This window comes from Lygodium microphyllum, chromosome 3, assembly GCF_053477565.2.
Source record: "Lygodium microphyllum isolate KBCC chromosome 3, Lygodium_microphyllum_v1.1.10, whole genome shotgun sequence".
Taxonomy (NCBI): Eukaryota; Viridiplantae; Streptophyta; class Polypodiopsida; order Schizaeales; family Lygodiaceae; genus Lygodium; species Lygodium microphyllum.
Genome location: NC_141137.1, coordinates 179,104,205 through 179,130,350, shown reverse-complemented (window position 1 = coordinate 179,130,350; position 26,146 = coordinate 179,104,205). Strand labels below are relative to the sequence as shown.

Genomic DNA, 26,146 nt, shown 5'->3' with positions numbered 1-26,146 from the left:
GAGAGGAAATAGAAAAATAGAGAGAGAATAAAAAATATAAAGAGAGAAAAAGAAGAGAGAGAGAGAGAGAGAGAGAGAGAGAGAGAGAGAGAGAGAGAGATGAAGGAGAGGAGAGAGAGGGGGAATAGAGAAAAAGAGAATTATAGAGAGAGAGAGAAAAAAAGCGGAGAGAGAGAGAGAGAGAATTATAGAGAGAAGAAAGATAAAATTTAAAAGAAAGAGAAAAGAAAAAAATTAAAGAGAGAATGAAGAGAGCGAGAAGAAGAAAAAAAGGAAAAAAGAATCGAGTGAGAGAAGGAAAAGAGAGGAGAGAGGGCGGAGAGAGAGAAGAAGAAAAAGAAAAAAGAGGAAGAGCGACGGGAAAAAAGCAAAAAGAGAAAAGTTTTTTTAAATTTAATAATTTTTAGAGAGAGAGAGAAGATAAAATTTAAAAGAGAGAGAGGGAGAGAAGAAAAAAAGAAAAATTAGAAGAAAGAGAAGGAGAAGATTAGGGAGTGGAGAGATAGAGAGAGAGAAGAAAAAAAGAAGAGAGAGAATTATAAATATGAAAAAGATAAAATTTACATACTTTAAGAGAGACAAAGGGGAGAAAAGGAAAAGAGAGAAAGAGAAAACATGGAGAGAGAATTATAAAGAGAGGAAATATATTTTTTTTTTAAAAAAAGAGGAAAGTGATAATATAAATAAAGAGAAAATATAAAATTTAAAAGAGAGAAAAAAAAGAAAAATTAAAAAAAGAATGAAAAGAGAGAGAAGAAAAAAGAGAGAGAGAGAAAGTTTGGAGAGAAAAAAAGAGAGAGAGAACTAAGAGAAGAGAAAAAATAAATTAAATAAAAAATAAAGGGAGAAAAAAAAATAAACATAGAGAACATGAGAGAGAGAGAAAGAGGTAAAAAGATAAAATAGAAATGAGAGAGCGAAAAGAGAAGAGAGAAAGAGAAGAAATGAAGAAATGGATTGTTGAGCTAGTTTGCTTGGGGCGGATGAGCCTAACGTTCCGTGGACCTCGCTAGTACTTAGATAAGTGGCATCGGGTATTTGTTTGTTTCGTCGGCAAAAATTAGAAGAGGATTCCGGGTACGACGGAGCTTGTATTGCCGGTAGCCGAGGACGTTTTAAAAGGGAGTAGGAGGGAAATTGGAATTGGAATGATCAGAGCAGAAGACACGACAGACATAACAAGCTTGTCATGATGTTGCCTTTGCTGTGGCTTCTCTGGCCGCTCCTGTCGCTGGGTCCCGCCTTCTCCCTTCAGCCCTTTCCTCCATCATCAGTGGACGATCCTTCACCTGCCATCCATGGTATGGTTCCCTTACAGTCGCCATACTTCCTTCGTTTGATTTTCTTTATATTTGTTCTTACATTCGAAAGTTAGCCATAGGATTTTATAAAGAAGGCTAGTGTCGTTCATGCCTCCTCCCGATGAAAATCCATGTGGCGAGGCCTGTCGAATCGTGCTGAGCTTTGGGAGGCCTTCTTACATCCATTCAAGTCGCGTACAATACAAGGATATGAACAGCCCCGTCAGTCTATCGAGACCAGTCCATGCTTATCCTACCTGTAGACGTAGTACTATGCTTTCGAACTGGGGATCCACTTTGTGTGTGGATATCAAGAAGAGTCTGTTCTGTTCCAGTTCTTTGCTGACTGGTAGATAGCAACCACAACTTTTTTTTGTCAACGCAAGACATGAGCTGGATATCAACTCAAAGAAGTCTGTGCGTGCTCTGTTGTAAGGTGTACTACACGACACATGCAGATGAAATCTGATTTGGGTCGGCATTGTAAAAGTTCATTGACCATGTGTTGGGATGACCCAAGGCAAAGTAACTATGGGTGTCAGAAGCATACAAAAACTTCAGACTCTTTAAAAAACTGTACATTCACTTTTGGGGCTGTCCTTGTGGCAATTAGAAACTCGATCTCAAGGGGTGAGAGAAGTTGTAAGTCGACCATAGTTACAAGTGACACAAAACGGGAGGGAGATTGGAGAGGAATTGCCATTACTTGTGACTATGTATTTACATGGAATGGGACGTGGGTCAAAAAGAAGCTACCATTCCCACAATCCTCAAGTAAAAACTGATTGTCATTGTGAATATAAAGCTGATCAAGGACCAATGGGCAACACTTTGAGGTAGGAGATGACAAGCTTGTCTACTAGACAAGAGAGAATTGCCATAGGAGGTGGTGATCGAATGCTATAGGAGGATCCAAAATAGTATGTGCATTTGGTACCCTAGCTAGAGTCAACCATCTAATTGGCCTAAGTGCTCAAACCAAGTAACGTCAGGCTCATAAGTCATAGTATAAAAAACTCAAATACCCTAGTTGCTCAACTTGGGGCCCAAGAAGTAGCTGGTGCCTTCCTCAAATGAAAATAACAAATTGATTGCCTTCTACATTCTTGCCTCAAGGTAGCCTAGTTAGAATCAATGAGATCTCCATTGCACAACCCTTGGCAATAAGGACATGCAAGGTGCTTCATGGAACTGAAATATAAAATCATGATGTTGCATCGCAACAAGAGGAGCAAGACAATAAGACTTGGATATGCGGCTTTGCCTTAGCATCATAAGAACTTGAACTTAACTTGGGCTTCCACTTTTTTTTTCCCCTCTTTCGTCTCCTTTTTCTTATTGTTCTTGCCTTGCTTGCTTTTTGGTTCTCATATTCATGAATGCAGTTGCTTTTGCCAAACATCTTGTTGTGTTTTTTTAAAGCTTGTCTTTCTTTGAAGCTTGAATAGCCACCTTGTCAAAGTTTGTTATTTGCCCATTAGGAAAATCAACTTGGGTGCAAAACACTGTATATTCTTAAAGGTAAGAGGATGCTGATTCACAGTGATAGAAGTGATAATATAGTCATATTTTGGGGATGAAGCTCTTCAACTTGGTGATAAAAGTATATAAGCTAGAGCGAAAGCATGTAAATGTAGCATTTCATGTATTTCATATTGTTCATCTCCTTTGTCTTTGAGTTGATGGAGACATAGGAGCTTTGACAATCAATCCATTTCATTTTTTAGCTGGTCAGTTTGTCATATTTGTGTTCACATTGTTTACATTGAGGAGGATTGAGTGCATTTCAGGTTGTTTTGCCATGTGGCAGGTGGATTCTCATTGATATGAGTTGGTGGTAGCATTTATGATTGGTCGGTCTGAGAGGTGGTAACAAGAGCTTCCTCTATAGATGAAAGAGAACTTGTTTTATGGAATTGATTGAACAACTGAGCATAACACAATACTTGTCACTCAAACTCGTAAAAGATAGGCATAGTTGGTTGTGAGATCACTTGTTGAACAAATTTCTTCATCTACAGACTTCATTGACATTGGCACTCTTTTTGCCACCCTAGGATCTGGACCTTCTTTGGTATTTCGTCATATGCAAGATTTGAGAGGGGCTAATTAGTAGAATGTGTCTTGTACAATCATCTCCTACCTACGAGTCTCAGTCTGAGTTAGACAAGGACATTAGGATCTCTGACATTGTCATTGTTTGCAATTTTATGTGCTTTAAGTCTTTAGATGGAGAGTACATTAGTGCGTTTCCTTTTGGGCACTATAGGCTGTCTTGGGTGGCCATATTGTGGACATGGCCACTTGATTACCAGTTGTGGCCCCCCAGTTTACCGATTTATAAGTGGCCTACCCCCCTCATTCATTCATCACATTCATTATGATCAGCCATCCTTTCTTAGTCTCTCATCCTCTCTCATCCACTAGCTACTGTGTGGCACTCCCATTAACGCTTAGTGCTATGTGTGGGTGTGATCATTGCAGCCTTGTATCTTTTAGCTAATGTAGTTAGTTTGTTCCTTTTTTAATTTGCATTCTCTCTCAATCTCATTCTCTCCATGTTTGCTTTCCTTTTCGCTACACACTCTCACAGATATATATGCTAAAATTTAGCCAAACGTGGAGCTGGATGAGATTTCAGTAGTCAAGAAGATATTGGCACATAAAGAAAGGAAGATTAAAGGTATGGTTTCCGGAGGCTACTTGGTGAAATTTCAGAATTATTCACCTATAGATGCGAAATGGATGGCAAAGGGTCACTTGGTAGACCATTCCCAATTGTTGTAGTTTTACCTTGATACATTTCAGCTTGAGTTGACTTAAGATAGGGCTCTTCTTGTTGAGCAAAGCAAGAGGTCCAAAATACCACTTGATACTTGAGGAGGAGGTAGCACTTCCACTCTTCTAGCAATAGAAAACTCATTGATATAGTGGATCTTGGATGTATTCGGCTCTCATCCAAGGTATTGTTTGCTGACAAATGTCTACTATGAGGTCACTATTTAGTGTACTAGTTGCTGCTGCTGGTATGTAGTGTGAGAGTGCGCTGCGGAAGAGGAAATACGAACACGGAGGGAGAGAGAGAGAGAAAGCAAAAAATAAGGAAGAGAAATCTGCACTAACTGAAATGAATGCTGAATACACTGAAATGGACTGATCAGTCCCTGCACGCAGCCCGAAGCGTCAGTGAGGACACCAGATTAGGCTGATGATGATGACAGCACCACCACGGAGGAGGAGGAGTGTCCGAATCTGCAAGAAGACAAGTGATCAAGTGGGGAGGGGGGCTGCCAATAAATAGGCAATGGACAAACCCTAACCCTAACCCTAAAATGGGTGCAAACCCTAAAAGTGCCCTAAAATGGGCGCCCCACAACAGTGACCAAAAAGTGGCCGGGCAGCCAGTGGTTGCCCACTAAAAGAGGCCAAAAAGAAATACACAACCTAAGACAGCTAGTCGAGAGTGACTAGTCTCCCCCATCATAACACATGACAGACATGTCAGAGCTCCTAATGTCCTCGTCTGACTCAGACTGAGGCTCACAGGCAGGAGATGACAAGGCATGACAAACATGACTGCTAACACCCCCTCTCAGATCCTGGATGTGGCTGAAGGTCAAGGGAGAAACGGATCCTGGGGTGGCAAGAGGAATGCCAAGGTCGATGAAGTCCGTCGATGTAGACTGCCGCTGAAGGAGCTCCTCATGATCCTGGGAATCCCCCTCTAAAACACTAGGGGCCAGGGAATCCATAGCCGCATCACCGAGATCGTCCCCCTCTGAAAGGGATGGGGGGTACGAGGGAACCACCGGAGGAGAAGGTGGGGGATGGGAAGGAACCTGTGGAATAGAAGGTGCACAAGCGGGAACGGGTGTAGCAATAGACTGCCGCGGAGGACCCTGCATCAAAGAAGGGGAATGGAGCCTATAAAGCCCGCTCTCTTGCCAACCTGTAGATAAGACAGCTCCTGTAGAAGAATCCTCAATAACAACAGCATGCTCGGTGAAGATCACTCGTGTGCCAAGCCTCGTAAGGCCATAAACTGAGAGGAGGGGAAGGCCCAAGTCCGGAACATGTAGGGCCTGTGAAAGGAAGCTCGTAGGTCGGTCTGTAAACAAAGGCAATGTGCCAATACCACTAATAGGCACCGATAAAATGTCACCAACAGTGACTGAATCCTCTAATGGACGGAGATCCTGTAACAAATCACCTCGGGGAGTCATATGACTCGAAGCACCACTGTCCACTAACCAAGGCTGCGCAGAAGACACTGCAGCCACGGAAGAAGGATTCTCCTCCAAAGCATGGATATGAAGGAACACTGACTCATGGGTAACAGCGGGTGTAGAGGTAGAAGAAGGCTCCGATGTAGATCCACCCTTCGCTCCCGGACGAAGGTGAGGGTACTTCTTCCAGCATTTCTCCTCGGGATGTGTCCCTTTCCCACAGTGTGGACACTTCGGTCTCTCTGAATCTGAGTCAGAGCCTGAAGAACTGTCCTTCTGCTTAGCCTTTGACTTCTTCTTCTTCTGTCCTCCCGAACCTGCAACAAAGGCTCTAGTGGAGTCGGATCCACTAGCACTGACCTCTCTGAGTCGCTCGTTATGCTCCAAGACAAGCGGGGATAGCTCCTCCCATAGAAGCTTCTCACGGATCCTCGATGTAAGAAGGCTGGTGTAGAAGACATCAAACCGAGGCGATGGCAGCTGAGTCAAAAGAATCATAGCCATGTCGTCAGAAGATATCGTCCGACCGAGGGATGCAAGCTCATCCCTCATATCCTGTAATCTGTTGATGTGGTCCTTCATGGAAGGACTATCATCAATAGCGAGCATCCGCAACTTCTTTTCAAGAGATATCCGGTGGGCAAATGTCTTCTGTTGATAGAGAGACGCTAGCTTCTGCCACACATCCGCTGCAGTCTTCAACCTGTGAACATGAACAAGGACAGAATCCTGCAAACTCAGAAAGAGGAAAGATCGGGCTCTAGAATTGAGCCGATCCCATAAGGCTGCGCGATCCATAGATGTCCCATCTGCGGGATCCACCATAGGCCGGGGAGTAGGAACAGAAATAAGCTCCCAAAGATCGAAGGAGTCCAAGATACACTCCACCTTGCAGGACCATAGAGAAAAGTTGGAGCCATCCAACCGGTCCTCTTTGGGCAGCTGAGGAAGTACGGGTACCTGTACAGGGGGTACCAAAGGCTGCATCGTCAGCCCACTGGAAGGGGATCGCCGAGATACATGAATAGAAGGGGGACGAGAACGAGGAATAGACTCCGTATGACGATCCTCGCGATAGAAATCACGCCTCCGTTCAGATGAATGTCGAGACAAAAGCTCATCATTTGAGTCATCAAAGCCTGTAAATTGATGAGAAGACATCTTCCAATCTGCAAAACACCAAAACACAACAAGGGAAGGTTGCCGGTGTCGAAACACAAACACCAGAAGCTCCTGAGCTGGCCGCCTTGCACAGAACGCAAGGATGATGTCAAACGCAAATGCTGACGATGCAATCACCAGAGAAAAACAGCCGCCTGCCTGAAAACGCAGCCTGGGAATAAGTCGCCAGCAGGAAAAGAGCCGCCGGATGATGGAACAACCGCCAGAACAGCAAGGCGCAGGCTGGAGGAGTGTCGCCCAGCTGTTGGAGGGCCGCCCAGGCTGAAAACGCAAGCAGGAAGAGGTGGGTGATGACGTGGCAGCCACTGGAGAAGGTGCTAGCAGCAAATGCAAATATATGGACACCAAAACAGGCCGCCTTGATCAAGGAGATGGTGCAGAAGGTGACGCCTCAGCTGTTGGAGACGTCTTGACCAGCAAACGCAAAGTTGTGGGTGTTCTCTCGCGTAAAACTCAGCTCCGTGTACTCTCCTTCGGCTCTGATACCATGTGAGAGTGCGCTGCGGAAGAGGAAATACGAACACGGAGGGAGAGAGAGAGAGAGAGCAGAAAATAAGGAAGAGAAATCTGCACTGACTGAAATGAATGATGAATACACTGAAATGGACTGATCAGTCCCTGCACGCAGCCCGAAGCGTCAGTGAGGACACCAGATCAGGCTGATGATGATGGCAGCACCACCACGGAGGAGGAGGAGTGTCGGAATCTGCAAGAAGACAAGTGATCAAGTGGGGAGGGGGGCTGCCAATAAATAGGCAACGGACAAACCCTAACCCTAACCCTAAAATGGGCGCAAACCCTAAAATGGGCGCAAACCCTAAAAGTGCCCTAAAATGGGCGCCCCACAATAGTGACCAAAAAGTGGCCGGGCAGCCAGTGGCTGCCCACTAAAAGAGGCAAAAAAGAAATACACAACCTAAGACAGCCAGTCGAGAGTGACTAGCCTCCCCCATCATAACACATGACAGACATGTCAGAGCTCCTAATGTCCTCGTCTGACTCAGATTGAGGCTCACAGGCAGGAGATGACAAGGCATGACAAACATGACTGCTAACATGTAGATGGGTATAGTTTTTACCATGGCTTTGAAACTATATATTTGCATTGGATATCGGTGGTTTTCAGCTGAGATTTGCTGGACAGCAATGTTATGTGATGCCAGTAGAAGTATAGGCATGGTTTATGCCAAGGTAACGGCGGAACGTTTCACCCCCGAAATGTTTCACCTTTGGGCAAGTCCCAAGCAAAACGGTTGAATAATATATATGAGATAGTTTTCTTTATAAATAATCAATTGCAACTTACATATTTATACGAGTTGAATACTTTCATGTCAACAAATGATGTCTATCCTATATGCAGAGTGTTTAAAAACTCTCAAAAGAGCAAGAAAAAATGAGTTTTTCCAATTTAAAAATGTGGTTTTCAGTCAGCCGTTTCACTCAGGGCATTTTGCGTTTCATTGAAACGTTTTAGGTGTTTCGCATTTCAGTGCCAGTGAAACGCGTTTCGTAGTTACCTTGGTTTATGCTCAATTTATGCTTTACTGTGCTTTTATGGTTGGAACAATTTTGGTATATGGTTTATGGATGCAGCGCATGTGATTGTGACGGCAGTTATGACTTAGTTTTGATGGCTGGAAATTTAAGCATGTGTTAAATAGAAGCATGGTTAAACAATAGCAGCTAATGTTGTTTGTTATGTGTTAGATATTCAGTCATCTCTTGGACAAGCACAGGTAGTGTACTCTTTTACAACACATAGTACTCTCGGGCATATTTATGCTTTTCCTCGATCAAGTCGTATAGTTCCATGCAATCGCGAGTTGATTTCTAGTAGTTCTAGGTAGTCAGGCAGTTGTGGGCTGCCTAAGGAAATTTTTTGATTTTTGCATCAAGACCATGGCGACCTACATGTCACAATTGATTGAGATCGCGTGTATAGCAAATGCTTTGCTGCATGTCAAGTCTACAGGCTTCAAGCTATGAGAGTGCAAATATGGAGAAGGAGAAGGAAAGAGAAAGACTACAATGAAAGAAGAGAATGGAAGAAGAAAATCTTCAGTGAACTCGATGAGAATGCTGAATACAATGTGGACTAATCAGTCCTTACAAGTAGCCCAAAGCGTTAGTGAGGGCACTTGATTAGGCTAATGATGGAGAGAAGCATTGGATAACATAGAAATGCCACAAAAAGTTGGAGTGTGCTGAAATCTACAAAACGATGTGTGTAGCCATTGAAGGAGGCAGCTACAAATAGGTAGAAGCTTGAAAATCTGGCTAGTTGCATCATAATGGGGCCACAAATGTGGCTGATCTAATTCTCACGAAAAATAAGCAAGCGAAATGCTGATCCCCTTGTAGGAATTGGTTGCCCCACCTAAACATTGTGAATACAGCCTCCTACCACACTCCTGAAGAAGAAACACATTGAGCTATATAAGCGGGACAGCGAGTGGGAATACATCAAACAACTGATTGAAAGTGTAATGCAATTAAATGTACACTCTAGAAAGGGTAGAAAACATTGCCCATCTTGCCCACTCCCTAGATCGTTGCCCATTTGCTATTGGTGTTGCCCAAAACTACTGCTCGACCCACACTTATATAGGATGATGCTGCAGAAATTGCCCAAATCTCTTGGTGCTGACTAAATCTCTAACACTCTGATCCTAGGGAGTGTTTGGAAACCCAAAGACCTCATATGATGAAGCATGGAAGCCTAAGATAAAGGTTTCGTGAAGAGATTTGTTGCATTGTCATTCATGGGACAATAAGCTACCATAAACTTAGAATCCATGATCTACTTTTGTACACAATGCTATTGAAGCTCTATATGCTTCGTGCGAGCATAAAATGTGGGGTTCTTTGCTAGAGCTATGACACTCTAGTTATCCACACATAGCTTTATGGGTCTTGTCTATGGAAAAACATGTGAGTGTGCAATGGAAGAGGAATACTAGCATGGAGAGAAAAGGAGAAGAGAAAAGACAGCAAGAAGAGAAGAGAACTCTCCACTGAATTTGAAATGAATGTTGAATACAATGGAGGACTAATTAATCCTTGTGTGCAGGCTGCAGCCCTTTGCAACATAAAGTGTTTGGCTTTGAACATATAGAGGCTGACTATTGGCCATTGCAACAGTTGAGAGGTGGCTGCATGCATAGTGTGAACAATGCCTACATTGACTGAAAAAGAAATGCATGCTCTATATAGAGTTGCCTTCTCCGTCAAAGCACATGATAGACAAGTTAGAGCTTCAAATATCCTTGTTTGACTCAGACTAAGGCTCACAGGTAGGAGATGACAATGCATGACAAACATGATTGCTAACACCCCCTCTCAGATCTTGGATGTGGTGGAAGGCCAAAGAAGATGCGGATTTCGGGGGTGATAGGAAGAATGCCAATGTTGATGAAGTCTATTGATGTAGATCGCTGATGAAGAAGCTCCTCACGATCCTGGGAATTCCCCTTTGAAACATTAGGGGCTAGGGAATCCACAGCTGCATTACTAATATCGTCCCCCTCGGAAAGGAATGGGAGGTATGAGAGAACCACCGGAGGAGAGGGTTGGGGATGGGATGTAACTTGTGGAATAGATGGCGCACAAGTGGGAACGGGTGCCCGGTGCATCAATAGACAACTGCCTTGGAGGACCTTGCATAAGAAAGGGAAAATGGAGCTTGTATAGCCTACTCTCTTGCCAACCTATGACTAAAATAACTTTTGAAGAAGAATCCTCAATAAAGATGGTTTGTTTAGTGAAGAATACTCGGGTACGTAGTCTAGTAAGGCCATAAACTGAGAAGAGTAGAAAGCCCAATGTTGGAACATGTAGGACTTTTGAAATGGAGTTTGAGGAATAGGCGGGCAATAATAGCAAAGTGCCAACACCATTGAACAAATGTTACCAATAGTGACAAGACCCTCGAATGGATGAAGGTCTGTAGCAAATCTCCTCGTGGAGTCATATGACTCAAAGCACTGCTATCAATAAGCCAAGGCCTGTCAGAAGATGAAGTATCCATTGAAGAAGGCTTCTCCTCGTGGAGTCATATGACTCAAAGCACCACTATCAATAAGCCAAGGCCTGTCAGAAGATGAAGTATCCATTGAAGAAGGCTTCTCCTGCTAGAGAGTCATTCCCTAGACAACAGGCAGTACAAACAGTGTAGGAGGTGCCACATCAATAGTACAGACAGTGTAGAGGAGCCACGTCAGCAGCCGCAGCTGCCACGTGGCATAGCAACAGTCGGATAGGTTTTTTGAGCAGTTGCCCAGTTTTTTTGTGCAATCGACTGCATTAAATGCAACTGACCTAATTATATCCATTTTTCGTGTTATTTCCATTGCTATTTATAGCAGTCCAGTCCAACACTTTGATTATCTTGGATCTTGAGATCTGAAAGAGACAGCCTGCTGTGATTGATGGCACGCGGACTAACAGATATTGAGGTCCTCAAGGCAGAGATACATGTAGATATTTTCTCTGCACCCGTGTATATTTCTGCACTCCTATACAGCATACTACCCTGCAGATTTTTTGTGTTTTACTGTCTCGTATCTCTCTCTCTCCTCTTTGTGTTCACTCTCTCTCAGTCTTGGTCCTACACTTCCGCATCGCTGCACTACTCTGATATGGTATTAGAGTGGTGAAATTGGACTGATTGATTGAAGAACCTACTTGAAGAGGGGATTTCAGCATGACACAAGGTTGCGTTTTCAGCATTCGAGGGCGAGCGGGAGGGCTACGCATTGAAACAAGACTGAAGTGAGTGTGGGCGTGCAGGAAAGGAGTCCAATTGGTGAATTTGTTGTAGGTTATTGTTGTTTGAAGGGAAGGAAGGCTGTGTTTTAGGCCTTCCATTGCAGATTTTACATTTTCATCGCCTCTGACGGTTGAAGAAGATTCGGGAAGCGGAGAAATGAGCTCTAACAGGCTGCGTTTACATAGTCAAAGGGGGTTGATTTTGCATTTGTGCAGGCATTGCAGGTGAACATGTCTATAGAGATTGATTTGGAGTTCTAGGCGATCATGGACAGGAAGGTGCCTGTCCTATCGGCTTGTCCATCAGATCAGAAGCTTGATGGTGACAATTACTGCATTTGGCGGGTGATGATGTAGGCTTGATGAGTATCTTCGGAAGGCGTTGCGAGGATCGTTTGTTCGAGGTTTGTTGGACATCATGGTGAGCCATCAGCCATGTATCTCCTGCATTTGTGGGAAACTGCATCGGGATGTGATTCCCAACAAAGCTTCAAGGTGGTCTACTTCACCTGTGGAGCTTGTATCTACAGATCTTTGTGGCCCGATGAGAACCGAGTCTCTAAAGGGGAGCTTATACTTCATGTTGATCGTAGATGACTACAGCAGGATGACATGGGCCTATTTCTTGACATTGAAGTCGGAGGCTTTCTCCCACTTTAAGGATTGGCTTCTCTTTGAGGAGAACCGATCTGGCCGGCGACTGAAGACCTTGCGCTCAGACAAGGGTGGTGAATTTATGTCTAATGAGTTTGCTCGTTTTTGTGTAGATAGAGGCATTCACCAGGAGTTTGCTAACACCAACACTCCTCAAGAGAATGGCATTTTGGAGCGGAAGAACCAAAGTGTAATCGCGATGGTGTGCACCATGATGGAGCACTGATAGACACCTCAGTTTCTATGGACGGAGGTAGTGGCTATTGCAATTCACATCCTCAATCTATCCTCCACTTCGGCCATTGATAGGATGACACCTTTTGAGGCTTACTTTGGGACTAAGCTTGATGTCTCTTATTTCAGGATCTTTGGATGTGACGCCCATGTGCACATTCCGAAGATGTAGCGTGATGAGTTTGAGGTGGCTTCTTGACGGCAGGTTTTTGTTGTGGCTACAGCTCCTAGTCCCAAGGTTATTGTCTGTTTGATTCCGTTAAGCGGGATGTCTACACGACCCGAGATGTGCGGTTCACGGAAGTTCTGGCCACAGAGAGGGGTGAGGAGTACCCCGTCCTTAGAGATCCAGGGGAGAGTTGGGCTCCCAAGACCGTTCCTTTGGAGCCAGAGCCCCTTGATGGAGATTCTTCTTCTGATTCAAAGTCTTCTCTTCCACCGGCCACCCCAATGGCGCTTCCGCCGGTGGATGTACTTGAGTCTTCAGTAGCGCTCCGGCCGATCTTCTCCTTGTTGGGCCCGTGACACACTCTGAGATTCAGGGATTGAGGGGGTCCCTGAGAAGTGGGAATCGTAGGATGGACCGCGGAGATCACGGAGGAATTAGACACATTCTACGGAGCTTGTTTGCTCTAACTATTGTTTGATGACCCGTGTTATGCAGGATCGAGAGCCCACTTCAGTGAAGGAGGCTTTGCAGTCTAATCATTGGCGGAAGGCTATGGAAGCCGAGTTGGAGGCTATTGAGAGGATTGGCACTTGGTACCTTGTGCCTCATCCCTCTTACAAGAAGGTGATTGGCGTAAAGTGGATCTTCAAGACCAAGTACCTTAGTGATAGTTCTTTGGACAAGCACAAGGCTCGCCTTGTTGCTAAAGGTTTTGCTCAGTGCCTAGGCATTGACTTCCATGATACTTTTGCCCCCACTGCTCGTATGGCGACTATTGGAGCTGTTCTTGCCTTGGTTGGCCATAGAAGATGGCCTGTCTATCAGTTGGATGTGAAGTCGGCCTTTCTCAACGGTGACTTGAAGGAGGAGATCTATGTTGATTAGCCTCCTGGCTTTGGATCCTTGGATGGAAATGTTTATAGATTGAAGAAGGCCTTATATGGTCTCAAGTAGGCTCAGGGTGCGTGGAATGAGAAGATTAACTCGTTTCTTTAATCCAAGTTGGGATATCGGCGCTCCAAGGCTGGTCCGTAGCTTTACGTGCACACTTCTGAGACTAGTAGTGTGTTGTTTGTCTTGTATGTTGATGATTTGATTCTTATAGGTGACCAGGTACAGAAGGTTCAATAGACCAAGGCAACTTTACATCAGACGTTCAAGATGACGGATTTGGGGCTTTTTTATTTCTTCTTGGGTCACGAGATTTATCAGTCTCACAGGGGGATTTTCATCTCTCAGCAGAGATACATTCAAGAGTTCTCGGCGACTTTTGAGATGGAGACTTGTCGGACCATTTCTACTCCTATGGATCCGAACTGGAAGGCCACTTCACACTCAGATTCTCCCTCGATGGATGCTTCCCACTACCGTCAGTTGATTGGATCCTTGATTTGGCTACTCAACACTCGTGTTGATCTTTGTTTTGTTGTGGGTCTTTTGGCGGGGTTCATGAGTGAACCCCAACAGGTGCATTGGTAGGCTATCCTCCTGCGGATTCTTCGGTATTTGAGGGGAACCTCTGACTTAGGGTTTCCTTATTCTGTAGGTACAAATGCTTCAGATCTTGTTTTTGCAGGTTGGAGCAATTCGGATTGGGTTGGCAATATGGACCATCAGCGGTCTACTACAGGCTATTGTTTTACCTTGGGTACAGGTGTTATCTCTTGGAGTAGCAAGAAGTAGCCCATGGTAGCCCTTTCTTCTACTGAGGTGGAGTATTAGGCCGCGTCTTCCACCACATGCGAGGTTGTGTGGCTTTGGAGATTGTTGGAGGAGCTTGGCTACCCCAGACTCGTCCTACTCTTCTGCGTTACGACAATGAGAGTTGCATTTCCTTGGTACGGAATCTTGTATTCCATGCTCGGACGAAGCACATTGAGATCCAATATCACTTCATTTGGGAGAAGCTTTTGGATGGGACCATTGATGTGGAGTACTACAAGACGGAGGATAATCTTGCAGATTTATTCATGAAGGCGCTTCCCCATGCTCTTCTTTGGCAACATGCCGGATTCCTCAGTCTTCTATCCTGTCCAGGATCTGAGAGAGAGTGTTAGAGAGTCATTCCTTGGACAGCAGGCAGTGCAAATAGTGCAGGAGGTGCCACATCAGCAGTACGGACAGCGCAGAGGCGCCATATCAGCAGGCGCAGGTGCCACGTGGTGGAGCAACAGTCAGACAAGATTTTTGAGCAGTCGGCCAGTTTTTTTGTGCAGTCGGCTGCATTAAATGCAGCAGCTGACCTGATACTGCCCATTTTTCATGTTATTTCCACTGCTATTTATAGCAATCCAGTGCAACACTTTGATTATCTTGGATCTTGAGATTTGATAGAGACAGCCTGCTGTGACTAACAGCATGCGGGTTGACGGAGATCGAGGTCCTCAAGGTGGAGACACATGCATATATTTTCTCTGACCCGTGTATATTTCTGCACTTCTATACAGCATACTACACTGTAGATTTTCTGCGTTTCATTGTCTCCTCTCTCTCTCTTCTCTCTGCGTTCACTCTCTCTCAGTCTTGGTCCTACGCTTCCGCATCATTGCACTTTGACATCTCCAACACGCGGATATGAAGGAATATAGATTCATGGGGTAACAATTGGTGTAGAGGAAGGCTTAGATGATTTAGCTCCATCCTTCGCTCTTGGACGAAGGCGAGGGTACTTTTTCCAACATCTCTCTTTGGGATGTGTCCCCTTTTCACAATGTGGGCATCTTGGGTTCTTTAAATTTGTGTTAGAGCTTGAAGACCTCTTCTTCATTTGCTTGGCCTTTGATTTCTTTGATTTCTTCTTCTTTTGCTTCCCCCCTCTTATACTTGCTGTGAAAGCTTTCATGGAGCTGGATCCATTGGTTCCTACCTCTCTAAGATGCTTGTTATGCTCTAAGATAAGTAGGGCTAGCTTCTCCTATAGAAGAGTCTCTTGGGTCATTGATGGAAGTAGGCTGGTGTAGAAGACATCGTACTGTGGAGATGGCAGTTGAGTCAAAAGAGTCATGGCCATATCCTTTGAAGATATCATCTTGTTGAGGGAGAGAAGCTCATCCCTCACGTCTTCCAACTTGTTGATGTGATTCTTCATGGACGGAGAGTTATCAATAGTGAGCATCTATAATTTTTTCTCAAGAGTAATTCGGTGGACAAATGTATTATGATGGTACAAAGAATCAAGCTTTGTTCACACTTTCGTTACGTGCTGCAATTTGTGTACATGAACTAGGATAGAATCCTGTAAGCTCATAAAGAGGAAAGATTGGGTCTAGAATTGAGCCGATCCCATAGGGCTACATGATCCATAATTGATCTTACTTGGGGATCCTCCATGGAACGAGGAATAGGGTGGATACTAAACTCCCAAAGATGGAAGGTGTCAAGGATACATTCCACCTTATAGGACCAAAGCAAATAATTTTCTCCATGCAACTGGTCTTCTTTGGGCAAAGAAGGGAGAATGGGCACTTGCATTGATGGTGCCATCATAGGTATCCTAGGGCTAGAAGGACGGGCGTGATGGGAGACATGGGAGGGGAGAGAAGATGGCTGCTTCGATTTGTGTGACCTAGCAAGAGAGGGTCCTTGCTCAGAATAGTGCTAGGATCTATGATCTTTGCGATGATCATGCCCCCTATTAGAGGGAGTATGAATAGACTCCTCATTTGAGTCATCAAAGCCTTGAACCAATGATGTTCCATGTCTGAACCTGCAAACACACTAAATCTGCTGCATTTGGTTGAAGAAGAGTCTGAATGGAGAGAATAAGCAACTACACTTGCAAGAAAACAATTGTAGATGTCTTGCCTTTGTTGAAAGCACTTGTAAAATGCAAAAAATCTATGTTTTCTGCAGCAAATAGAGGCTGAAAATTTGTGTTTTCAGGTGTAGGGTGGTCTTCTTTGAAGGAAGCCTTTGTGTCATCACTTAGGCAATGATACCATGTGAGTGTGCAATGGAAGAGGAACATGAACATGGAGAGAAAAGGAGAAGAGAAAAGATAGCAGGAAGAGAAGAGAAATCTGCTCTGAATCTCAAATGAATGTTGAATGCAATGTAGGACTGATCAGTCCTTGCACACAGCCCAAAGCGTTAGTGAGGGCATTGGATTAGGTTGGAAAATGATGACAGCATTGGAGACGATGATGAAGATGGTGATGGTAATAGAGACGGAGTGTGCAGCCAGTAGTCCTTGCAATCGATGGAGAACAATGGCCACATTGGACTATGCACCTACAAGCGGAAGAAGACAATGATTTGACTCAAAGTGGCCGTTGGTTATATATAGCCAAAGAAGGCCCAAAACTGGCCGTCCAGCAGTTTCGGGCCTAAAAAATGCAATTGGCCAGTTAAAAATTGACTGATCAACATGATTCCTAACAAAACAATCTCTGCCAACATTTGGGATACACTCCCAGTGGGATAACTTGAAAGCACGAGGATGTGAAATTTATTGCTTTGCTTAGCGCTTGTTTAAAAGTTAATCAAATGTGCTAATGTGACTTGTATATGTGAGGTGTAAGTTAATTATTTCACACTGGGCGACGCAAGACCATGAGATATCAGTTGTGGTGCCAAAGGCAAAAGTTGTAGTAAGTTATGTTTGATAGGTACTAGGTGGTATTCGGTGTTAGATTTTGGTCTAGACCAATTTATTGGCTACTAATATCAATGGTAATATTAGAGACTAGGCATTAATTAATTAATTTATGCTGGTCTAAGGGCTAATAATTGCTCAAGGATACTTGGAAGACATTGGTCTAGCCAATTTAATTATTGGCTAGTGACATTTATTTTTTGAGTACTAGAATAGTTATTAAATTAGTTTTTAAAATTAATATTCTAAAAATTAATTTAATAAGTTGGATAATGTTGGAAAATGGGATTAGAAGGTTGTTACTTGGCAAAGCTTGCCCATGCAAGTGGGAAAAACGTTTCTAGGGGATGTGGAAGTCTATTCCAACCATTGTGAGAGAGGAGGAGGTTGTAAGAGAGCAAGGAGAGGCTGTTGATGTGATTTACAGCTTGGAGAGATGAATCTTACAGTATTTGACAATAGTTTGGAGCCATCGAAGAGTAGGTGGCAGTAGCCCAAGGTCCTTTTAGTGCAGATGACAGTATACAAGAGTGTGTAGTGGTCTTTCTGGTGGTCCTAAGATGTGGGTGACAACCTCCATGGCTGTTTGAGTAGGGCATAGTAGCTTTTCAATATTTCTCATGATGAAACTTTGAAAATTTTCTCTCTACAACATTCTCTCTTATCCCCCATCATCTTTCAAGTTGTCTTAGCATTTTCTAGTAGTTTTAGCCATTGGAGGAAGGGATTTCAGTTAATCTTTGATGTAAATTCTAATTTACAGCAGAAATTAGGGTTTGACAACCACCTTGATATGTATGCTCAGAATTGAGAGCTTAGGACTTGAATTCCAACGGTTGAAATTGAGGAATTTCAGGGAGATTTAAGAGACTAGCTAACGGATATTAGATTTGGGGCTGAATTTGTCATTTAAAGAGTAGGGTGAAGGCCAATCCCCAAGCAAACCGAGGGAAAAATTGGTTTGGAGGCTTACTAATCAGTTTTGATAGCAAGAGTTACTTGGATTAACAGTGGAGATTAGAGGATCTGAGTTGTACTCCTTTCATTTGTAATATAAGATAGAGAAATACTGCATGGGGCACTAGTTTTGGGGCCAACAGAAGTGTGTAGAATGCCCTGATGTGATGTATGGTGGTAAATGTGGTGCAGGTAAATGGAGGCGGAAAGAACGGTGTAGTGGAAGATGAGGGAGAGATGTGTGGTGGTAAATGTGGTGCACTTAAATGGAGGCGGAAAGAAAGGTGTAGCAGAAGATGAGGAAGGGATGGGTGGGAGCATATATGGATTAGCGATAGATGTTGTTGCTTAAATGCATTAGATAAAGATACATCTACTCCAAATTAACCATGAGAAATAAAATCATTTGAGGGAAAAGGAAGGTAATGAATACTTACAAGTTCTTCTTTCATCTTTTTACCTAGTTTTGCATTAATAAAGAAATACGTGTCTTCCTCATTAGTAAAAAACCAAAGGTTATTTTGAAGAGTCCCTTCTTGACAAGCATCCCCTAATCCAACAGAAAATACAAAATCAGTTGGCATAGAATCTGACATAATAGGGTTCGTACCTGGCATTGAAAAGAAGTAGTAGTATGGAAGTGGAGTGTAATCTGAGCTAGGTTCCACTTGTGGATGGCTAGTTCGTAGTGGAGATTCGGAAGATCTTGCAAGATCATTAGTTCTGTGCATTGAATATAAAGAATATAACTTAGGCTTACCTTCAACACAACCCCTGCTGAGCTTTGTGCATAAGGATGAGATCATACTTAGCGACTGAAATGTGGTATGGTCTGTGGACTCCATGGTAATCCGATGATTCTCCGCCTATGTTAGATTAGGCAATAGTAAGCTGAAAGGCCCACTCGTAGTCATTTTTGTCCATGTTTGGCTGTGGAGATTGGAGCGGTGTTGTGAATGCATTCAAAGTCATCTGACCCTTTTGTTGTTGATGCTTTTGTCATTGTTTCTCAAAGAGTGCCTAGCTCTATTACCATGTGAAGAAATGCTTTGAACATAGAAAACACAAAACCAATTGTACGACAAAGCACAAATTGATAACATAGAACACAATTAGGGTTAGGGTAACTTAGAGATAGTGAACGCAATGAATAATGACGTGAACGACTATTGCTCATGTAGCAAACACACTATGCGATGAATACTAAACCTCGAACTCTCGTATCTCTAGGATCAAGGTAGAGGTTATGAGCTACAAAGTGTGTTGTACTCCAAAACGGATCCCAAAACACAGCAAGGCAGCCTACATGTGTCGAACACCAACAAATGTAGCTAGAGAGGCTTGAATCTAATGCAGACCGGTAGTGAGGAGAGAGAAAGACAAAAAACACAGGTACGTGAGGAGAGAAAAATTGGGTGATGGTAGATGACTGTGCAGGAAGTGTAGGCGAGATTTGGAGGAGAGAATAACTCGGCAAACGTAGGACGTGGATGATGGTGACAGTGTTAGACTGATAGCGATAGCTCCAGATGATGATATCAGTAGCAAACACAAGGTTTTGAGTGCATGCAATTGCTCCAGGCTACCAAGTGATAGCTCCTAGATGTAGGCGATAGCTCCAGGATGCAAGTGACAACTACAGGTAGGGATGAAAGCTGGAATTAGGTGCCAGATGATAGCATACAACAAGGTAAACGTTTGCTGACCGTGATGTCCTCTGCAAATGGATGTGGACAGCAAAGATGCGGCTCTTAAAACCTCTTAATACGAGATTAAGGGAGAGCAGTAAGCTGCATGCCTATTTATAGAAAATTTGGAGCATCCAAATTAGGGTTTGGCACGTGTGACAGTAACTCTCTAGGATCGCGTTTCATTTTAAAATAATAAAGTTTCTTCATTAATTAAGCGTGTTTTGGGGCTGTTTTAAGTCAAGCTAATGCAAATTTAACTTAACAATTGATACCAATTTGTGTCTCCTTGTTGACTTATAGTAAGTTCTTGCATAACTGAAGTAGTATAGACGAAATTAGACTTACACAAATGCATTGTAGAAACTTGCCATTGGGCTTGATTGTGAAGAGTTCTAACTTTCGGCTGTCCCAAGTGGATATTCTTTCCTTAATTGAGAGGTTATCAATCTCATCAGTTGAGTGCTCCAATTGAGATACACCTTGTGAAGGAGTATGAGACAAGAAGAGTTGGACTGTTGTGAATGATCTCTAAAAGAAAAGTTAAGTAGATGGAGCATTGTGCTTTACATCAAGACCATAATGTCTCCTCAGGACTTCCATTGAAGGAATAGTTGGAGAAAGCAACAAAGGATCCGATGATGGAGTCCTTTGAGCCATTATGAATCAGTTACGTGTCATTTGTGTACCTCGCACAAACCAAGGTTTCCACAATAGCCATAGGATACTCTTTAAAAGACACCAACTTTGATACCATGTGAAGATAAGTTAGGGTTTGCATAGAGAAAACAGAGAATGTATGAACACGACTAAACACAATAACTCAAACAGTAGCATAATCAACACAAAAAACGCAAAACACAAACACAAAGAGAGAAGAAATAGAACTCTAAAGTGAATGAGTCAATGCTGTAAATGAATGAGAGAATGTGTAGAATGCTCAAGGGCAAAGTTGTCCAATAGCTAACAGCTCTCATGGGAGTGGGCTGAGGGTGTAGTTAGAGCGTGATGTCCAACAGAGATGGATCTTGAGTGCAGAGTGCTGTAGGAGTAATTGCTAGCAGCTGGGAATAGTGAGCAGTAGTGGAGATGTGCTAGGGGCTGATCGTGACATGGGAAAAGTTTGCAAAGGCTGGACAGCCACTGGAGGAGGTGTTGAAGGTGGAAACCTACTAACAAGGATCGACTGAATGGTGGGCAGCTTGTCTATTTATAGATGTAGAAGGATCCTCCCAAATTAGGGTTTTGCTTATCATACACAGAAACTCTCTAGGACTCTGCACTGTTTAGTGAAACTTTTGGTAATTTACATATTTTGGGGCTGTTTTAAAGAGCTAATCAGTTTATAATGCATTTTGAGCTCAATATTTGGGTCCATGGGGCATACGTATAAAGTCTCATAGTCTTTTATCCATCTTGAATGAATCTTGTTTCTAGAGGTTTACGAAACTCATATGAAACCTATAAAATCTGAATCATACCTCTCATTTCAGCAAAAACCCTTGGCAACTATGATGTTGAAATACAAAGAGCTTTGTTGTTGATGGCAAAGCCAATTTAGGATGCCCTACTAATTAGATCTTGATGTGCAATTCTATATGTAATTTGATTTATGAAATCATAGCAGGAAATCTGGGTCTAGATTGATCAAACATTAATGATGTGCTAGACGAGACCATTAGGGAGTAGGGATAAGAAAAATTTGGGATCCCAATAAGATCCTTAGTTGAACAAAAGTTGGATAGAGACCAACACAACATAAGACCTCATGACTAATGCAAGAGGCAACAACAGGAGCTGTGAAAGATGGTGGAAGCCTTGAAGTAGTCTTGGTTATATATGGAAAATGTGCAATGTAGACAATGTCGAATGCCCTTGGCAAGGCTGCACATGTACCGATTGTGGATACTTCATGCATATTGCAGCCTACTACAAAGCCCCTAGAAGGCTTCTTGCTTGTGATGCAAACTTTAACCATTAACTATTCAATTGAGGACTTTCCTGCCAAAGATAGCCTCGACTAGCCTTACTTGCCCCAACCAATCAATGACCAACCGCCCCAAGAGTTGAAATCAATGTGTCAAGGATATTAAAGCCTCTTGACCCTAAAATCATTGTGTCAAGGATATCAAAGCCACGACCCTATTATAACTTATTCATCTAACAACCTTTCGGTACAACTTTGCAATCTCATGACATTATATTTTCTTGGGGTGCACTCTTGTAGCCTCTTGACCCTTTAATAACTTACTCATCTAACAACCTTTTGGTACATCTTTGCAACCTCATGACATTATATTTTCTTGGCATGCATTCTCGTAGAGCACGTGTTTCCTCATAGGCAAGTGCCTTGGGCTATGTATCTGTTAGCGGATATGTCAGTTCATGTGTGAGTTTGTGCATGTTCCAATGGACTAGGCACTGTAGACAATTTTAGGCTTTTTTTGGTGCTCCATTTATGAGGTTTTGGGCATTTTCTGTCAGCCAACTTGATCATTATTTTTTTCAGCTGGCCGATCTCATGCATATTTTTAATCATTTTATGCCTCTATATTCAAATTCCCTCCTCAGTTTGTATCACTCTACATACTTCACATGTACCAGTGGAGAGAGAGAGCCAGTGCCAGTGCCCACACAGCCGGTGACTCACATTGTTTTTGTACTGTCTCCCGTCTTGGTATATGGATTCCATTTCTAGAGCATCTCTTTCTTTTTGAGTTCTTATGCAATGTTATTTTTATTTGCAGTGTTTCTCTTTTCTCCTCTCTCGTGTTACACAGTCTATTACAGCAGTTTTCTATGCTGCCATTGCTGCATCCACTTTTGAGAGTATCTCATTCTATGTTGGGGTTCATTTAGTTGGGGCTCATAGAAGCGTGGCCAGGTGTCTCATTCCATGTTGGGGATTTATTCAATTGGGGCTTATAAATGCATGCCTTCTGTGCAACATTTCATTTGTTCCGTTAACTAAACAAGTTTTTTGGTGCTTTTTGTAAGTGGCTGTATGTCTTTTTTCAGATGTTCATGTTGGTGCACCTTTGACTCTCCGACGGTCATCTGGTTCATTTATTGAGACATCTCCTGGTGTCAAGCATGGGGAACTACTGTCCTGCATGCGGGTGCGGATACCAGCTATTTCTAGGCTTCGAAACTTGCATAAATATGCTGACTCCTTTCGAGTCAAAGTTGAGACATTGAGACGTAATATAATGCAAAGTCCTCCAAAAGTGGATGTTTGCTTCCATACGTAAGTTGATTTCTATGTAATTTGCTGCATTCAGAATCTTGTTGGAGCTTGAGGAAGGCTAATCTGATGAAGATACATATTTTCTATTCTAAGTGTAACCAGTTTGATTTTCAGGAATGAGTCTTTGGATTTGGGACAGTGTGCAAAGGAGAATTGGAAATCCCTTGAAAAGGGATCTTGGAATGGACTAATGTCTCCCTTTGAGACGAGGCTTTTAGATTTAAGGATCAGAGACTCTATCACAGACGTGCCCTTGACAGTCACAGTTGATGAGGGTGTGTCATGATGATTATGAATTAGATGTTTAGTGAGCTTTCTTTTTGTGATATTTGAATTTGGTTTGACTTTTTGTTGGCATGATGCTGCAGAATTTTGGCCTGTCCGCCTTTTTTTCTTGCTTTCAGGCCTAATATTGCTGTTAATTGCTCCAATCGTCAGCAGTTGGGTACCATTTTATTATGGTAGTGGAATGACATTAGGCGTCTTTTTGATCATCTTGCTACTTCTGTTTCAGGTAAACTTGAGAGTTTTTTAGGTACATGTAGATGGGCGGAGGCAAAATCATTCACAGATGTACAATGCACACACCCCACACATTGTAGTTGTAGCTGATGTGTATTGGTTCCAGATTTGTGCCATATTACTACTCATAGTAACTTAACATTGTCATAATTTGCAGGGGATGAAGCTGCTTCCCACAGGGCGCAAGAGTACACTTTACATAGTCTTGTATGGCTCAGTGGTCAGATTACTGTATTGATTTTTTATTTCTCATAGTTGTCTTTTCTGCTCTATAGGACACACGCACATGCACATGCACAAGCATGCATGTGCATGTGCATTGTGTGCATGCACATGGACACAACTTTTTGGGGTGAAAAAAGCATCAACTGGTAGAGTGGGTGTGTGAATTGTGCAAGATCTCAGGTTCAACTCTCAGCTGGGTGGCTCTGCAGGACCTTTAACCTTTGATTGCAATTACGATTGGGTGATGAGGCTGGAAGGAAGCCCAGCCTTCGAAATAACAAGTACCATATTAGAAAAATGCATGTGTGTGTGTGTGGGGGGGGTTTGCCAGGTTTCTCACACCATAACCTAAGCTATTAGTAAGGTGTGTGCATTTGCCTGTGCACGTGCATGTGCTATCTACTCTTGTGGGTGACATGTGGTCTGTCTTCCTCCAGGTAGGTATGGGCACTGTGATTTTGCATTATTTCACAGGGATGGTTTCATCACTTCTCAAAGAAATCGGCATCAGCAATGAAGCATACAATCCAGTAAGCTTTCAATTTCAACTTACTGTGCCATCATAACTTAATTGATAGAATTAAGTCCAATAGGCATAGACATGCTTAGAATAAAGAGCATTAAAGCATGTTGACTTGGAATGTCCAGGAGACCTTGTAGCTGTTTCAGCTGAAAACTGTCTGCAGGAGTTTGTTAATGATGTATCTGTTGGGAAAAGAGAGAATTGTTTGCTCAACTTGATTCATTAATGATAGGGATAAAGCAATATTGACAGGAAATGATTACAACTTTGAAGGAACATTCAGATAAAATTTAATAAGCAGCACAAATTTGTTGAATGGGGTTTTTAAGCTATAATTTCAGCACACTTGTGTGGTTCAGTAACTCTTAAGGTGTTACAAGCTAAAAAGCAGAGAGTGTCCAGAATGGCAAAAGAAGATGTTGTTTGATGTGGAAGAGGGCCGTGAATTATGTAGACTATGTGGGACGGAGCAGAGGATGCCATGGACAAGCAAGAGAAGCCCTAATCTCCATTTGATGTGCCTGTGGTGAAGGCTATTGTCACAAGGAAAGGACTGACAAACAAAGAATGTGTCAAATCTCCAGGTGTCCTCATTAGACTTTGGCGGAGGCTTACAAATGGCCTCTAGGAGAATGAGCACAGTAGAGGACATTGAAACAACACGTCTGCTAACATATATATGGACTGTGAAGGACAGGCTGCCAGCTATGGAGGAGAGAGAAACAAGAGAGTGAACAGTAGTTAGTAGATAGTGCGAGAGCTGAATGAGAGATTGTACTTGCTGACCTGAAAAGATAGGTGAAAGTACAACTAAGGTTTAGGTCTAAGGTTTGATCTAACCACACTTTCACCAACTAACTAGAGTTCGGTTTACTTACTCTAGAGCCTAGTGTCACTACTTTAATATCCTAAGACACTAGGTGTACATACCTACAATGACACTTAAATAAGTGCCCACACCATACAAATTGTATTGGACATTGCCCAGAATTGGCATATTCTAACACCCCCCTTGCAGTGCAAATGTGATCAAGTACAAGGAAGATCAATCACCAAAGGGTAGTAAGTTTAAGGACTTTTGAAAAGTCTCAAACTTCTCATGTGATAACACTTTGGCAAAAATTTGTGCAACATTTTCTTGTGTAGGAACATACACCAAGTTGATCTCTCTTGCATAACATCTTTCTCTGACGTAATGATAGTAAACCTCAATGTGTTTTCTACAAGCGTGAAACACTAGATTTCATACTATTGCAATAGTACTCTGACTATTGGAAGAAATGTAGGACCCTCCAACGAGATATGTAGATCAGCCCAACAACGTGCACAACCATACACACTCCACTGTTGCTGTGAAAGGTACCCTGTACCTAGCCTCACCAGATGAGGTAGCCATTGTAGGTTGTTTCTTGCTAAGCCATGAGATGCATGAACGGCCAAAAAGAACAGTGTCCATTAGTAGACTGCTGAGTATTTGAGTCATCAGCCCAATTTGAATCGCTGTAAGCTTGTAGTTGCATTTGATACTGCAAACTATATGTTAGGGCGTGCGTTGCAAAGATAAATAAGACAGCCAACATGAAATGCATGAATGGGTGTCTGAGTCACTAGCCCAATCCGAATCATTATAAGCATGTAGTTACAAGTCTCCCCCTAGGGAAATAGTAATGCATGCATATGAGTACCTTGCAAATAGCGAAAGGTCCACTTAACAGCTTGCCAATGTACTATTTGTGGGCTGTGCATAAACTTGCTTACTTGAGATACTACAAAGTGTACGTTAGGGTGTGTGTTGCAAAGATAAATAAGACAGCCAACAACATGGCTGTGTAAATTGCAACATTAGGCATCTCA

General features: G+C 42.9%; 1 protein-coding gene across 1 annotated transcript in view; it reads left to right on the top strand.

Annotated features, from left to right (window-relative positions):
* Positions 1-973: 973 nt before the first annotated feature.
* The window catches only part of LOC148039258 (uncharacterized), a 60,630-nt gene continuing 35,457 nt past the window's right edge, over positions 974-26,146 (top strand). The window contains exons 1-6 of the mRNA XM_087675145.1: positions 974-1,301; positions 22,794-23,022; positions 23,137-23,297; positions 23,391-23,536; positions 23,702-23,764; positions 24,207-24,299. Coding sequence (XP_087531271.1) covers positions 1,190-1,301; positions 22,794-23,022; positions 23,137-23,297; positions 23,391-23,536; positions 23,702-23,764; positions 24,207-24,299 — 804 coding nt within the window. The 5' untranslated portion in view covers positions 974-1,189. The remainder of the gene's footprint in view (positions 1,302-22,793; positions 23,023-23,136; positions 23,298-23,390; positions 23,537-23,701; positions 23,765-24,206; positions 24,300-26,146) is intronic.